General features: G+C 36.0%; 4 protein-coding genes across 4 annotated transcripts in view; 3 read left to right on the top strand and 1 right to left on the bottom strand.

Moving 5' to 3' along the window:
• Positions 1 to 739, top strand: part of Gasu_03870 (uncharacterized protein) — a 925-nt gene extending 186 nt beyond the window's left edge. Inside the window, exon 2 of the mRNA XM_005709082.1 lies at positions 29 to 739. Coding sequence (XP_005709139.1) covers positions 29 to 141 — 113 coding nt within the window. The 3' untranslated portion in view covers positions 142 to 739. The remainder of the gene's footprint in view (positions 1 to 28) is intronic.
• Positions 740 to 2,484: 1,745 nt separating this feature from the next.
• On the bottom strand, positions 2,485 to 3,524 carry Gasu_03860 (uncharacterized protein). The gene is made up of 2 exons (XM_005709081.1): positions 3,368 to 3,524; positions 2,485 to 3,185 (listed from the first exon to the last, which is right to left on the bottom strand). The coding sequence occupies exons 1-2, from the start codon at positions 3,418 to 3,420 to the stop codon at positions 2,981 to 2,983; spliced, it is 258 nt and encodes an 85-aa protein (XP_005709138.1). The 5' UTR covers positions 3,421 to 3,524; the 3' UTR covers positions 2,485 to 2,980.
• A 2,900-nt stretch (positions 3,525 to 6,424) lies between these two features.
• Gasu_03850 (uncharacterized protein) lies at positions 6,425 to 7,423 on the top strand. Its single transcript, XM_005709080.1, has 3 exons — positions 6,425 to 6,610; positions 6,657 to 6,784; positions 6,841 to 7,423. The coding sequence occupies exons 1-3, from the start codon at positions 6,585 to 6,587 to the stop codon at positions 6,912 to 6,914; spliced, it is 228 nt and encodes a 75-aa protein (XP_005709137.1). The 5' UTR covers positions 6,425 to 6,584; the 3' UTR covers positions 6,915 to 7,423.
• Position 7,424: 1 nt separating this feature from the next.
• Gasu_03840 (uncharacterized protein) lies at positions 7,425 to 13,999 on the top strand. The gene is made up of 11 exons (XM_005709079.1): positions 7,425 to 9,141; positions 9,191 to 9,357; positions 9,416 to 9,907; positions 9,969 to 10,365; positions 10,414 to 10,620; positions 10,675 to 10,981; positions 11,030 to 11,292; positions 11,346 to 12,157; positions 12,210 to 12,930; positions 12,979 to 13,908; positions 13,955 to 13,999. The coding sequence occupies exons 1-11, from the start codon at positions 7,447 to 7,449 to the stop codon at positions 13,970 to 13,972; spliced, it is 6,009 nt and encodes a 2,002-aa protein (XP_005709136.1). The 5' UTR covers positions 7,425 to 7,446; the 3' UTR covers positions 13,973 to 13,999.
• Positions 14,000 to 14,002: the final 3 nt, after the last annotated feature.

The raw sequence follows: 14,002 nt of genomic DNA, 5'->3' as shown, positions 1-14,002 counted from the left end.
AGTACTTTCACTTTCTGAATTCCAAAAGGTAATGTTTCTTCTTCTTGTGAAAAGAACAGTCGTGAAAAATTCCCTATTATTGAGTTTGCTTCAAGAAAAGGTGAATTTGGACTAATCAGGTTGTTTGCTGACGAACTTTGAGTCTTTTTTGAACCTCTTCGTGAACTAGAAAAGTGAAACACTTGTCAACAACTTGTTTGATATCCTTCTAGTCCTTATACATAGACTGTAATATGTTGAAACAAATAAAGAGCAATATTATTCGATCCAATATTCCACTAGCTTTATGTCCTACTTGTAAGAGATCATCGCTGTTAGAGAAACAACCTACCTTTGTAGTGCAAGTACTCTGAATATAACTAACAGGTATAAAGTATTTTATGGTGCAACAATCAGAATAGTTGACTCGTGTACAAGAGTACAAGTTGTGTTGTGATCCAACAACTCTGTTGAACTAGAAAGTTACTTTTACAAATTGCGTACATAAATACTTTTCTATAACTATAACACCAAATGATCAACTTTATTTCATTTCTCTGGAAAAAAATGAAAACAGGAGGAGAAAGCGTAAATCAATTTTTTTGTTCAATCAATAATCAAAGCACATGGCTGGGTAATTTGTTATGTTCTTAACGCTGTTGGTAGCTTTTCATAGTTCAACAAAGCAAATTTTCTAAAAAAATCAGGTCGAACAGTAGTTGCACCTGTTTGAACAAGAAGCCTCGGATTCGATGTTTTGAAATATTTTTTATCTGTCTGCAATACAAAAACAAATTTGATGTTTTCTATTTCAGCTCAAACAATTTTGGAATCACAAGTCCTATTGTCTTGGAAATAGCAAAAGTCTTTATACTTGTTTATAGTATTTTTTGACAATAGAAAAGTCAATAGTTTGGTTTCGGAATCATAGACAACTGTCAGTCTCAACAAATAAACAGGAATCTTTGAGCAAGCGGACGAGAAAAGGCAGCGTGTGATTCTTTCTTGAAATCAAGTCGTTTCAATCGAATAGCTTTGGAAGATTACGCTTTAATCTGTGAATTCATTTGAAACGGAAAAGAGATGATCAAGTCTTCTTCAGGATTTCTTCGTATTATGTGCGGGCAATCTAGCGTTGAGCGTTTAAACATGATAGCAGTTGCACTACAAATTGCAGAATAGTCTTTTATAGTCAATGCTACGATGTATTGTTTTGATTCAGTGCGACTTACTGTTATGACTATTTCTCGTAGCATTAAAGTTAGTGTTTTATTGGGTTTTGCAACGATGCTTTTTGATTGCCTACTATTTTTTGTTGATAGTTCATGTAGACAGAAGGACGTTATTCCTGGTGTCCATGCCATTTCTGTCTCTAGCTCTTTAGAGGTTTTGTGCCTTGTCGTTTCTTGATGGAAATAAACTTTGTGAGGCATTAAATATCAGAGGAATAATATTGTTTCGCTTCTTCTTCTGTCTCGGACTGGGACCTGTCTACATGCGTTGCTGAAATTTATCCTTCGAATATTCGATCACAGTGTGGTATGATGAACACATTTACCAGCTATTTGTTGAACTTTGAGTGTCATTATCTTGGCCAAATATGCTCAAGTCAATGCATGCCCAAGGAGCACTTTGGTTCCTTTGCTGATTTTACTTTGTTCCAGAGACAAAAGGTTTAGAAATAGACTCTATCCAGGACTTCGATATTTAATTAATGTCATTGACAAGAAAAATTTAAGTTTATTTGGGATAGAGTTAGCCTGTCACATTTATAGAAATGGGGAACTTTATGTTGTTTGTTTGTTTGCAGAAAATGAAAGAAGTTTTTGGGAAACTTGGAATAGAGGAGTTATAGAAAGGATATAGTGGAAAATAAGTGAACTTTGGCTTGGCTGAATTCCAACCCTACACGGGTCTTTCAAAACAAAGAAGAGAACCGAATCTCAAGTGATTGAATGAAAGATGAAGTCTCAAGCTTAGTTAACGTTCAATTCACAGGAACTAAGCGAAACAAGTTATTCCTGTCAATGTTGGGTTGTCCGTTAACAAATTCAGACCAGTTATATCTAAAGTTTCTCCCTCTGAAAGAATTCAACAGTGTAAGTGAAACAACAGAGAGTCTGAATCTGGTTGTCCCTTTTGAGTTTAGGAAATAACTCTCTTTCATAACAGTCTCTGTCATATATACACAAGTTAGTCAAAAGGAAATAAACAAGTTTCTCTTTATAAAGTCGTCTACATAACTACCATATTCCGTGGAAAGTTAAAGGACTATGTGCTAAAGTTTATGTTTGGAGTCCAATATCCGAAATATCCCAATATCAACGAAGTTTTCCTTCAATAATATTCATATAACTTTTACTTGGAGGCGTCAATTAAGATAAAACTGTTGTTCAAAATAAACTCACCTGAAGTTCAAAAAAATTCGCTCCCCACATTTTTGGCGCAGGAAAAACTTTTTCTCTGCGGAGTAGTGGGAACGCTGTTTCCCACTACACTGAACATTTGGATGATTTTAATTTTATTGAAAGATAATGTTTTCATAAATTGCTTGATCGATTGATATTATGAGAATCTTAATTGGCGGAAAAACTAAATTCAACTATTTTTTAGATGCTGTAATACACTATTTATACGTAAAGACTGGGCCACAACAGAAGAGGTGACTATTAGTTGTTCCCCATTTAAACTCATCTACAAAGATACTTACAAATTTTGGAGATAAACTTCCAATTCTATTATTATTTAGGTGCAACACTTTACTGCAAATGCTGAACAACACTCGGTTTTATTTCCCAGTTGGTTTCTTCGTTTTGGCACAAGAAAAGGATAGTTGTTTGAAAATGTTCTTGTTCAACCGGACCATCATTGACGGAGCTCGGAAGCTTACACAAGTCAACGAGAAAGGCAAACTCACCTAATAAAGTTTTTCGATCCAAAGAAAATTGCTGGAAGAACTGTTTTGATACGTTGACTTCGCGGTTGGTTGTACACCGATTTGTTAAAACGAAGCCAGCTGGCTGTTCAATTCCACGCCTGAACTCAAAGTTTTCACTACTTGTGAACTTGATGCTGAAGTAATTCCTTTAAAGGAACATATAGAGGAAATTTTTTGTCTTCTTTGAATAGTTCTTTTAAAATAAGTTGCACAAGCTCCCATTGTCTCGTTTGACTGAACTGTGTCGGAAACAGCGTTTACTGTTCCTCTTTATCACAACGAACAATGTACAATTGACAGGTGCTCGGCTGTGGAGACTTGGCAAGAGTAGTTTATATCGTATGAAACAATTCGAGTAGATTTGGAAGTTGACGAGCTATTCCGACGTGGTACTCGCCCATATATTATAAAGTGACGTCTCACAGTTGGAAAAAAAACTGAGAAATATACTTGAAACTTTGGATGATATCAGGAGTAATTGCTGTAACAAACGGTTCTAACATAGCAAATAGTAACGAAACACTTGTACAGTACTAATTATGAACTTGTCACGCTTTGTGAAAGAGATATAGAATTGATGATTGACAAAGTATCGGATGGATTGAAGAATGCATTTGTTGCTTCTAATAATTCCATTTTTGAAAACTTTTGACTTGATTTACTTGATAAAGTCCGTAGTAGTTTTTTGAGTCGGCAATAAACTGTGGATCTTCAACGCAACCTTTCATTGTTTCATTTATAAAGCAGTAAACTTGTCGTGCGTTTCAAATTCGTTTATGTCTTACTTGAATTGTCCTTTCAAAAACCAGGCAGTCTGCCTCGAAAATAGTCTGTTGGTTGGATAACAAATCTGGTTCATGAAAAATTCATACTACTTATCCTACATAGCATTGTATTGCATAATATGTTCTGAACATCATTGGTGCTGAAATTAGCGATACATGTCATTATTCACTATGTCACTTTCAAATTGTACAAAATCCAAAAAAAGCGTTGAATCTCGTTCTTGTTTTACTATTGCATTTGTGATGATTCGCCTTCAGAGATTCTTTCTATTGAAATAAAGCAGCGTTGGAAAACCAGATAATGAGCACTTTTCATAGTGTTTTTTTGAAGGTATATTTAATATGGTTTTAGTTGCGTTATTATAGAAAGATAGATATGCCAGTCAATAGCTATATTTTAATGATTCACAAGCTCGTCGAAATATAAGTTGCCAGTTTGAGTCGATATAATTTTTTATATTATAGAATTCAAAAAATATCAATTGTGGTTGTAAGATTGTCTATTTTCTATATCTCTATGAAAGAAATGTATGGTTTTAGCAATTCAATGAATATCCTTTGACGGTGCAGTCATATAAAAACCAAATTTGAATAGAAATCATGTAAAAGTTTTGAACTCTTAAAAGGAAACAATTTATATAGAAGCGTGTTGCGAGTTGACCTTTAACAGTTGTAGCTTGTGAGGAAACAGTCTTGACTGAACACCAATTATGATTATTTGATACTACGAATAGAGAATACAAAGCAAACCATTTAACTATTTGTATAGAAAAGATGCTACAATAAAGGACAAGCGAATATGAATAACACTTTTAGATGAAATTGTAGACTAATGCTTCAGAAATGTACGACAACTTCATCTCCTGAAGAAAGCAACGTGGTTGATTGTTTCATCCGTATCAATTCGTTTTGCATTTACAGAAAGGATAAGGCATACATGCCATTTCGTCACTATTACTTTAACGACAACTTAAATGTCCCATTATCACGAAATATTGGATTCCATTTCTGAACATTCCCAATTCTAAAGGACTAAATGATTGTTGTAGGTAATAATTTTATTCTATGATTTGAACAAGTGCTAAACAAGTTATTCTTTGTGAAAATTTTTCAAATGGCCAGCGACCTTTTGAAAAACATTATCAAAGCTATCTTTAAAACACTATTCGGCGTTTAAGTTTTGTGCTTTAAGATTTCATCTTCACTTGCTATTCATGACTTGAGCCCAATTTTTAAATGGTTTGAAAATATTTCAACCCAATTGCTTTTTCTCTCTTTTCTTATGATATTCAATTTCTATAGGCTGATTATGCCACGGTTCATCTCTTCCAGAACATTTTTATTTAGTTCGTACAAGTTTGCCACAGGTTTCGTAAGATGTATGCTGTAGTATTCTGTTGAAGATCGTCTTGTTACCGAACAGGAGCTTGTCCGACTTGGGAATTAGCCTGTTCATCTGGAGGCTTCAAATCTTTCAAATTCTCTATCTCTGCTTGTTTACTTTATACAATTTCATTCTTCAAGCGAAAGCCCTTCGCTTGACATAATGCCTATATGAGACAATTGTTTACAATTCTGTACATCAGACAAGTTATCATCATCTGATTGATGAAGTTGACCGCAAGGCGGTTCAATATTATCTTCCCCTGTCACGACCAAGTTTGCAAGTTAGTTTCTTGCTATTGTTCCAGGTGGTTCCATTTTGGCAATCTAAGGCTAGCTCAAACCAACTCAATAATTTACTTTACTTTAGATTTGCTTACAACATTGTCTATCATTCGACTACTTTTTCAATTATTCGACAAGTTCATAACAACAGAAAATCAAGTCAATGTCTAAACTCTTTCCTGGACTATCAAGTAAGACGGTCTTTTTCCTTGAAAAAGTTTGGTTTGAGTTCTCTCCGTATCATGCGAATCATTAGCACAGCACTTTTGTTTATGAAATTTGTGTAATCAATGGAAGTTGTCTTCATTCTCACAACTTTAGTAGCAAGGATCATTTACATCAAATAGATTGAAGAAAAATAACTTCACTTTCTCATTACTCTCGACGGTTTGACCACAACTTTAGAATTAAGTCCTAATAATGCTTATTTCTACTTTGAGAAAATCTTTCGAAAAGGCAGAAAATTCTGACATGAGAGTGACAAGATACACTCATCATGTGCAATGCCACGGTAGATTGTGTAAGAATAAAATAAAAGAGGTATTGCATTTGCATTCATTGTTTCAAAATCAATGTAACTTTTCTCCAAAATAAACTTGATCATGGATCAATGCAAGTGAACAAAAAAGTCGTAAAGGTTATCCGGATATGCCAACCATGTCAGTGCATAACAACTGTTCTTTCATCTCTCCAAGCTGATACTATCCGAATCTTTTCATAATTCCGTCCCGAGTCAAATGCAACCTTAAATATCAAATATTTTCCTGGGTTTTACCCTTTGACAAACTTCTTTTGGTTCCAGTCCATTAAACAAAATAATGGAAGGGAATAGCAAATTAGAGTCTATTATCATCGTCTTCATACAAATTATTTTGCCAAAGCTCAACTACAACTAGTTGCTCGTTTACTTACAAGGAAAGACATTCAATTAACAACGAAGAACTTTCAAAAATCACGAGACTTATATCAAGTTTTACAAAGTATTTGTGGATACTTTTAAACCTTTGCTCTCTCTGTCGTAGTAAAAAATGTAACTCCTCTCAAAGAATTCCACTACTCAAACGTCCAACACTTAACACCAAACACGAAATCATTGTCTATGTCCTATAGAGTTACTCGTTTGAACTTCATCTGAGGTTAACTGCTTTCATTAGTGTAGTATATTATACGTGGTTTTTCAGAACATCCTCAAGTCTGAAGCAGCCAGAATTTTAATGAACTTTCTGATAAGCTTTTATTGGTAAAATTCCTGCGACTGTATAGGAAACAACCAAGTCAAACAGCAGTCTCCCTCTAACTTCAATAGTGAAGAAATATCAGATAAGAAGGATTGTTTTTTCTCAGTCGGATGATTTTTCAGCTTTCTTCTGCAAGATCCATCCTAGCTTATATTTGAATTCTTGTCTTGAGGCCAGTACGTTCGAATGTCCTTTTCTCTTATGCTTGACTAAGAACCACTACTCTTAACAGGTGCACGCATTATTCAACAAATATTGACGATCCAAATCTACAAGGTTCCACGAAGAAACTCTCAATCGCACTAGCAAAAACTTCTTGACAGTAGCCGTCGATGAGCTAATCTTAAAAGGAGCACAAAGTTCAAGGTCGATTCAGTAGAATTTGCCGATGGAAAGAAGTTACAGTTCTTCACATATGAAGAAGTAAACTTTTCTTGCAAAGAAATATTGAAGACTGAACCTCATAACCAAAAGCTACTGGGCAGTTGACGACTTACGTTGTGTAGGTAAGAGAGTTTGTTTAAGAATTCAACAAGGTGGACCACAGTTGGTGTAATATATTTATTGACATCTTTATGGTCTCTTGACGAGTTGTATCCACTTTTTGGTACCTTTGTCTATTCATAGTACATAGTCAATTTGGTTGAAGCTCGTTTTCTTGACATAGACTATTGGTTTTTCAAGTCCATTTCAGTTGATTTGAACCTTCACTTTTCATTTTTCGTGTAATAGAACGACCAACTTTATGTTTAGTATCGAGTCCTATAAAAGATATCAGATAATACCAATGAATCAAGAAAGTTGCTGTTGAAAATCCATCCGTTTTGGGTGTTGTTCAATGACACAAGAATTTGTGGAAACCTTAAGAACTTTTGAGGAAGCATTGAAGGACTCTAACAATGAAGCTAAGCTTTTCCAAACTTCGAAGAGCCTACAAGAGTTTCTATGTAAACTTAAACCGGAAGGAGGCATATCGGAGTCCGAAATTTGTAGAAAGCTTGCCAAGGAATTGTTTGCTTTTTTGTCCGGTTTAGAAAGCGAATTGCGTACAGTCCATAAAGCGCTGTTTCGAACCTTATCGGACTTGCTTGACTTTTGTGGAGTCTCACTGGTTGATGAGCTTCTTATGGATGTGAGTGACTCCTTGAAGGGTGCCATTTCTACTTGGAAAATATTCTTGATTGAAACCGACGAAGATTTGGAGCTTTTAAGAAGAAAGATTTTATCGTATTGTTCCAAAGTATCCTCATATTGCTTGGTTGCTTTGAAAGGCTCAAGGGAGCAACAACAACAATTGTTAAAGGAGCTGACCAGTGGAAAAGCTATTCATCGTATTAATAAGCCCCTCAGAAAGCCCTTTCTTCCACAACTGCAAGTAAAGTATTCGTCGAAAAGTGACAATAGACTCTTGAAAGAGAGTAAAGGCTCCACAAAAGAGTTTCAAGTTTTCGAGTTTCAGCGCCTGGCAGTTACTCAGACTGCCAGGAGTATATATCGGATATTTTCGGAACTTAAGTCTTATGAGAAATTTACAATTGAAAACATCTTTTCGTTTCTTAACTTGTCAGCGTCTGATTTTTGTGATCAACCAGTTCTTTTTAATATATATGAGTGTCTCGTAAGCAATACAGATGTGTTGAAACTTGAAGTGTCACTTCCAACACATATAATTTCTTACAGCAACAATACAGCAACAGTTGTGGAATGTCTGAGTCGACTTATATTGCGAGCTATGAAAAAGTCTCGAGTTTCTTGCAAAGAATATCATCAAAAGTGGCTGCGTTTATATGCCAACTGCATTTTTGAAAGGAATAAGGACTCTTTTATGAATGTTATAAAAGGGAATGAACTGAGTTCTGGAGAGATCTTAAGTCAACTGATTTATGGAAAATGTAGCATTCAGTTACCTTCAATCGTTTGCGAAATAGAAATGTTGGAAGATGTTGACAATCTGAATATTTATATTGAACATTTTTGTCATCTGATGTGTAATTATTTATCATCGAACAAAATAGATCTGACAGTCTTGCATCACTTATTGCTTCTGGGCTTTGTAAAGGATGCCGAAACCCAAAGGCGGACAACATTTAAGAAGAATTTTCGTGATCAGTTGCATTCTCAGCTTTATTGTTTTGAACAATTTCTAAAGACATGGCAATTGGGTTTTCTTCATAGTCTTCCACAACAATCCTGCTTAACAATATTTCATGATATCGCACGTTTGGACAGTAAGATCTTCGATGTGGAAGGTCACTCTTCATTAGTTATAGAACGTCTGGCTCTTTTACTTGGAAGCTGTGCGTCAATTGTTAGGTTGCTTGAGATAGACTCAAATAACAAAGCCTTGTCAGAACTGCGAACTCAAATCACTCAAAAATGTTTGGTTTTTAGATCTGCCAATCTACGCTACTCTTCTTGTAACTATTTAGCTTCTTGTGGAGCTTTAGATTCTGGTTTGAGAGAGTCACTGATAACTGAGTTATTGCAACTTTTGAAGATTTCTGACTTGGAGTTATATTCGCCTAGTCACAAGGTTTGTCTCTATTATTTTTTGTATTTGAAGATACTTAAAATTTACAAAGAAACTTTCTTCACTGGAATTTCGACAATTATACGGTTCATTACTATCTCGTATATTAGGTTATTCAGCAGGAATTTCCTGTCTATTACTGCAAGAGAAAGATGAACAACTCGGTCTCCCAGGTGGACTTTTAGGTCAAATCTTTTCCGATGCCGTCGGTCTCTTAAGGTTTGTCTTTGGCTTAAATGTTTGTTTTGAATGACTGTTGACTTTATCTTTCAAACAGGCCCCACATTCTTTCGAAAGTTTCTCTACCTCAAACGGCAGAATCTATTCGACGTCGCGCTGGTTGGATACTCATTGCATCTTTAATGAAAACCAGAGTTGCGCGATTTCTGGAGTCATCCCACCTCACTAGATTATTGTATTTTTGGCAGACTGAATTATCGTTTTTGAGAAACGTCGTTGAAGTGAACAAAACTCGTCAGTTAGCTATCAGTTCACAAATTAATCCACAAGTCGAGTTTTCTGCACAAGAAGCTTCATTAGCTGCTGCAAGGTTAGCATCATTGGGAGCTCTGTATTACCTCTTGGGAGCCATTGAACCCAGAGAACGTCCTGCAAATTTTGATAGTATCATTTCAGTACTAATAAGTGCATGTGCTGTTCGTGTGGCAGAAGTTTGGCAAGCCCTGCAAAGAGATGAAAATTCCTCTAGGAGTACCGGGAGTAATATGCGTCGACTGTTTTCTCTTTGTGAAGTGTTTTGGTTGTCGAGGTATGTTCTCTTATTCTCTTGAATTGGTATTTTTGATAAAAGACTGAAATGGAACAAAAAGATGTGGTTTGTACCTTCATCACAACAAATTGTCTGTAGATACATGCCTTCGTGTCTGTCTAGCTATTGTGCATTCTCATGGAAGGAAAGTGACTCCTGAAATTGTCCAAGTTTCGGAAGAATGCAATGACTACTTTCAATTGATCTCCTTTTTCGGATCACTTGGTGCTGAGTTACCAAGTCAGTTCGCTCAACTTGAAACTGCAATAGATTGTTCAGCCACGCTTCTAACAGCTGAAGAAGGGAAACATCCAGTTTGGATCGAATTAAGCTTCCCAATATCCACAAAAGATTATATTCTTTCTCCCTTGATTGGATCGAAATTTGGATATAAATATGCTTCAGAATTTCGTAATCAAAAGCAGGCATTAGATGGCTGGTGTTTGTCTCGTCTTCAGGTGAGAATAAACTCTAAAGAAGTATCAATATTTTCAAGAAATTGTTAGGCATCACTTTGGGTGGCATTAGATGTTTCTCTCTACCAGAGACTTGAAGAACTACAGATCAGTCCATGGCATGTTTGCTTGGAACAGCAGGAAATATCGGCGACTCTATTTTATATTTCTAATGCATTTGTGGAGTTGGGGAAGAAGGGTGACACTCAATTAAGACATGACTTGATAATGAACCTATGTCGGTTATCTGAAGAAAAAGTATGTCATCCATTTTTTTCCAAATGAACTATTTTAGAAGTGTAATGAATGTAGGCCAATGAATCCAGCTCTGCTCCTTGCTTATATGCAATTTGGCGTCAGTGTATATGCGTGATGTCTTTATCTCTGCTTTGTTCGGATGAAAATGTTCCTGTTGATGAAGCTGATAGAATACTTGTTAAAGATGCCATCTATAATGTTTTAGATTCTCCTGACGTGAATTCTTCGTTTGCAGGTGTCTTCGCCGCGATGGAGGCCGCGTCACTTTTTGCAAATGAACCAAACAAATTTTTAAGCAAAATTTTTAATATATGGAAATGTGGAATGGAAGGTTTTTCATTTTCACATATCCGAGTTGCAGGTTTGATTGCAGTCTTTCATTTCTATCCATAGTACTGAATATTTCTAGTTTATCGATGGATGGATTTGTTTTCTGCCAGCTTCTGGCATGCTTATCACTTTATGGAAGGGGATTGTCTACTTTCCATATGTACTTTGAAAATATTGAATGAGTGCGTGAAAAAATGGTTTCCAACATGGCTTAACGACAATGACAACGAGATGTTGACAATCTGCGAAATTATCCTTTGGAATTGTGCAAATTGGAACTGCACCATTTTGAACTCTCTCATATTGGATATTTGTTCTTGGATATGGAATTGGATGGAAACGGTACAATTGTTTTCAAATTATCTTCAACTCCGTTCTGATTCATTTTCTTTTAGGATGCCTCGCATGATACGAATCAAAAGAATTTAGTTCGTAGCGTCATTCCTCTGAATAATGAAATATCAATTGTCGCCAATATTCTAACACTATTGGAGTCTTTATGTCGAGGAACACAGACAGGCCATGGTTTTATTTTGAAGCATGCCATTCGGACACTTTCCTTGATGTGTGAGAGGATGGATTCCGAGCATCTTTTGCGAATTTTTCCTTCACTTCCACACTTATTAATTGAGATAATGGACCTCTACGATGACTATGCATTAGAGACCAATTCCCTCCTAAAGAAATTGGCTTTAGGAGGCCTCGGTGACTTCTGGTTTACTATATTCTTCACATCATTTCGAGGTGGTTCGAAACAATTGATTTCTTTGGAACAAAAAGGTGCTGAGAAAAGAAATGAAAATGATACTCGCCTTGAAAATGCTTTGGAAAGTGGTTTGTTTAGTGACATTGATGAAATGAAGTTTTGGCAGTTGAAAGGACGAACAAGAGATTTGCTGATGGACTCGGCTTGTTATATATTAAAGGAAGGCAATGCTCCCTTAAATTTCCTTCTTTCCAATTCAATTCAACTTATTTTGGCTTCTTGCCAAAGTTTAAGGATGGCCTCTATTATTGAAGCGTTTCAGTTAGTTCGAGTTATGAGAGAGAAATTAACCACCGGGAGCGAGAATCCCTCTCAAGGTGCGTTGTTGCAGCTCTTCTCCAGTATTCGTTCCATTCTGAATCCTCAGCATCACCCAATGATTGTTGTGGCAGCAGCGCAAGCTGCCGTGGAAATAAGTTTATGGAATCCATCTGTCAACGAGTAAGTTACAGTATTTGTAAAACCATATTTTGATCTGTTGATGGCCTTGTAGTGAATTGATAGAAATCATGGTTCCTCAAGAAAGAAGGAATCAGTTGCCCAATTATTGGCAATATGAACGTTGGTCGGAACCAGTGGGAGTAGTAACAATGTTTGCGATGCTTCATTTTGCAAGTGAATGGTATTACAATCGGAGCTTATCCAATTTGTCAAATTTTCCTTTTCATTCTTGTATCGTCCTACGTCCATATGTATTGGCTGTAATCGGAGACTTTTCATTTGTTCTTAATGGACATTCGTGGATGCTTGAGAAATGGGGTTGTTCTATAGGTAGTGATGGAGTCTATCGAGATAAGTTATCCGAAGTATTTTGGAAACATGGAACAAGTTTTATTCGTAATATGATTATGGTCCTAAAGCTTAGTTTGTTAGAGGGCAACGATGAGTTCCGAGTTTCCTGGAGACAAAGAAATTCTCCTGGAGTCCAAATAGCAGAAAAGATTCAAGATTTGGAGGAAAAGAAAGATTTGGTTGTTTCTATTCATTTGGCATGGCTAAGACACCTTACAAATGAGTGTCCTGCATCTCAAGAAACCCAACAGTTTATCAACTGCTTTGAGAGTAATTTGATGCTAGGCTTTCTTTACAACGAAGGAGAACATTCTTTTTTGGATATTGTTTGGCATTACTTGGTTGATAGGGCACCCCGTATTGCGTTGCATGTGTTTCATTCTGTGATACGTTCTGTATGTGATGAGAATATTCTGGTTCAGGTAAGATGAAAACGTTTGGTAAGGTTTTGATACATTACCTTTATTTAGATAGAAAGGCGAATCGTGAACTCATTTTGTTGGTTATCTACCTCATGCTATACAATTTTATTTGATGACAGTGAATGTGTATTGGGATCACAGAGCTTCTTGAGATATAAGATTCTTATGTTGCCTATTCAAATTGCAGATGATAGGAAATTTTCTGAATTCTATCATTTACGAGACTGTATTCTGCAAATGTTCTTAATGGGGACTTGTGGTTATTTTCATTGTCTTTCATACTATCTTCATACTCACAACATGGCGTTGGATAATGATATTGATGAGGATGTTTGGCTTGCTGAAGTGGATAAGGAACAGTTAGCCAAGTTCTGGAAGCAGAGCTTTCAACTAGTCTCCAAATATGTCGTTCCTGTTGTTGCCAATCATTCATTTCAGTATTGTGTAGAAAAACTGCTAAGTTTGAGACTCATATCATCTCGTTTGAAGGCACAGCTAGTGGAGAAATTAGTTGTTTTATTATATTGTATGATTGAATACCTTCCCTTAGAAACTAGCCTCGTGAAATCAGCGTTATCGCAGATTTGCATCGGTTTGGACGACTTGAATGTGGTAAGTTACAACTGGTTGACTTTGGTAATTTTGCCTGGTATAGAAGTGTTTTCAAACCATTGTCCCGAATTGTTGGCTTTCTTGTGGAGAGTTGGATGGACATATTGGAATAGCGTTTCGTATTCTGTTGGTGTTGAGGATGACAAAGAAACGAAAATTGCATGGATGCGTATTTACATACATCTGATGGCTTCATCAAACATAGATTCTCAGCAAGTTGGTACAAGTAACCAGAAAGGTTATTTCGAGTCGTTGATTATACAAATTGCCATCGATATGATATTAACTTCTGCCTATGAAGAAAATGATGAAAAAATGCTCGCTTTGCAAAGTGACTTGTTGAAGCTAGCAAAGAAGAATGAAACAGTGTTTCGTCGAATAATACAGTCATTACAACAAGAGGACCGATTAGCTTTACAAAAAATTCTAAAACATGCTACTAAATAATAACATTTGTTTG

This window comes from Galdieria sulphuraria (genome assembly GCF_000341285.1).
Source record: "Galdieria sulphuraria unplaced genomic scaffold scaf_1, whole genome shotgun sequence".
Lineage (NCBI taxonomy): Eukaryota > Rhodophyta > Bangiophyceae > Galdieriales > Galdieriaceae > Galdieria > Galdieria sulphuraria.
The sequence above is the reverse complement of the archived record's forward strand: the minus strand, read 5'-3'. Positions and strand labels throughout refer to the sequence as shown.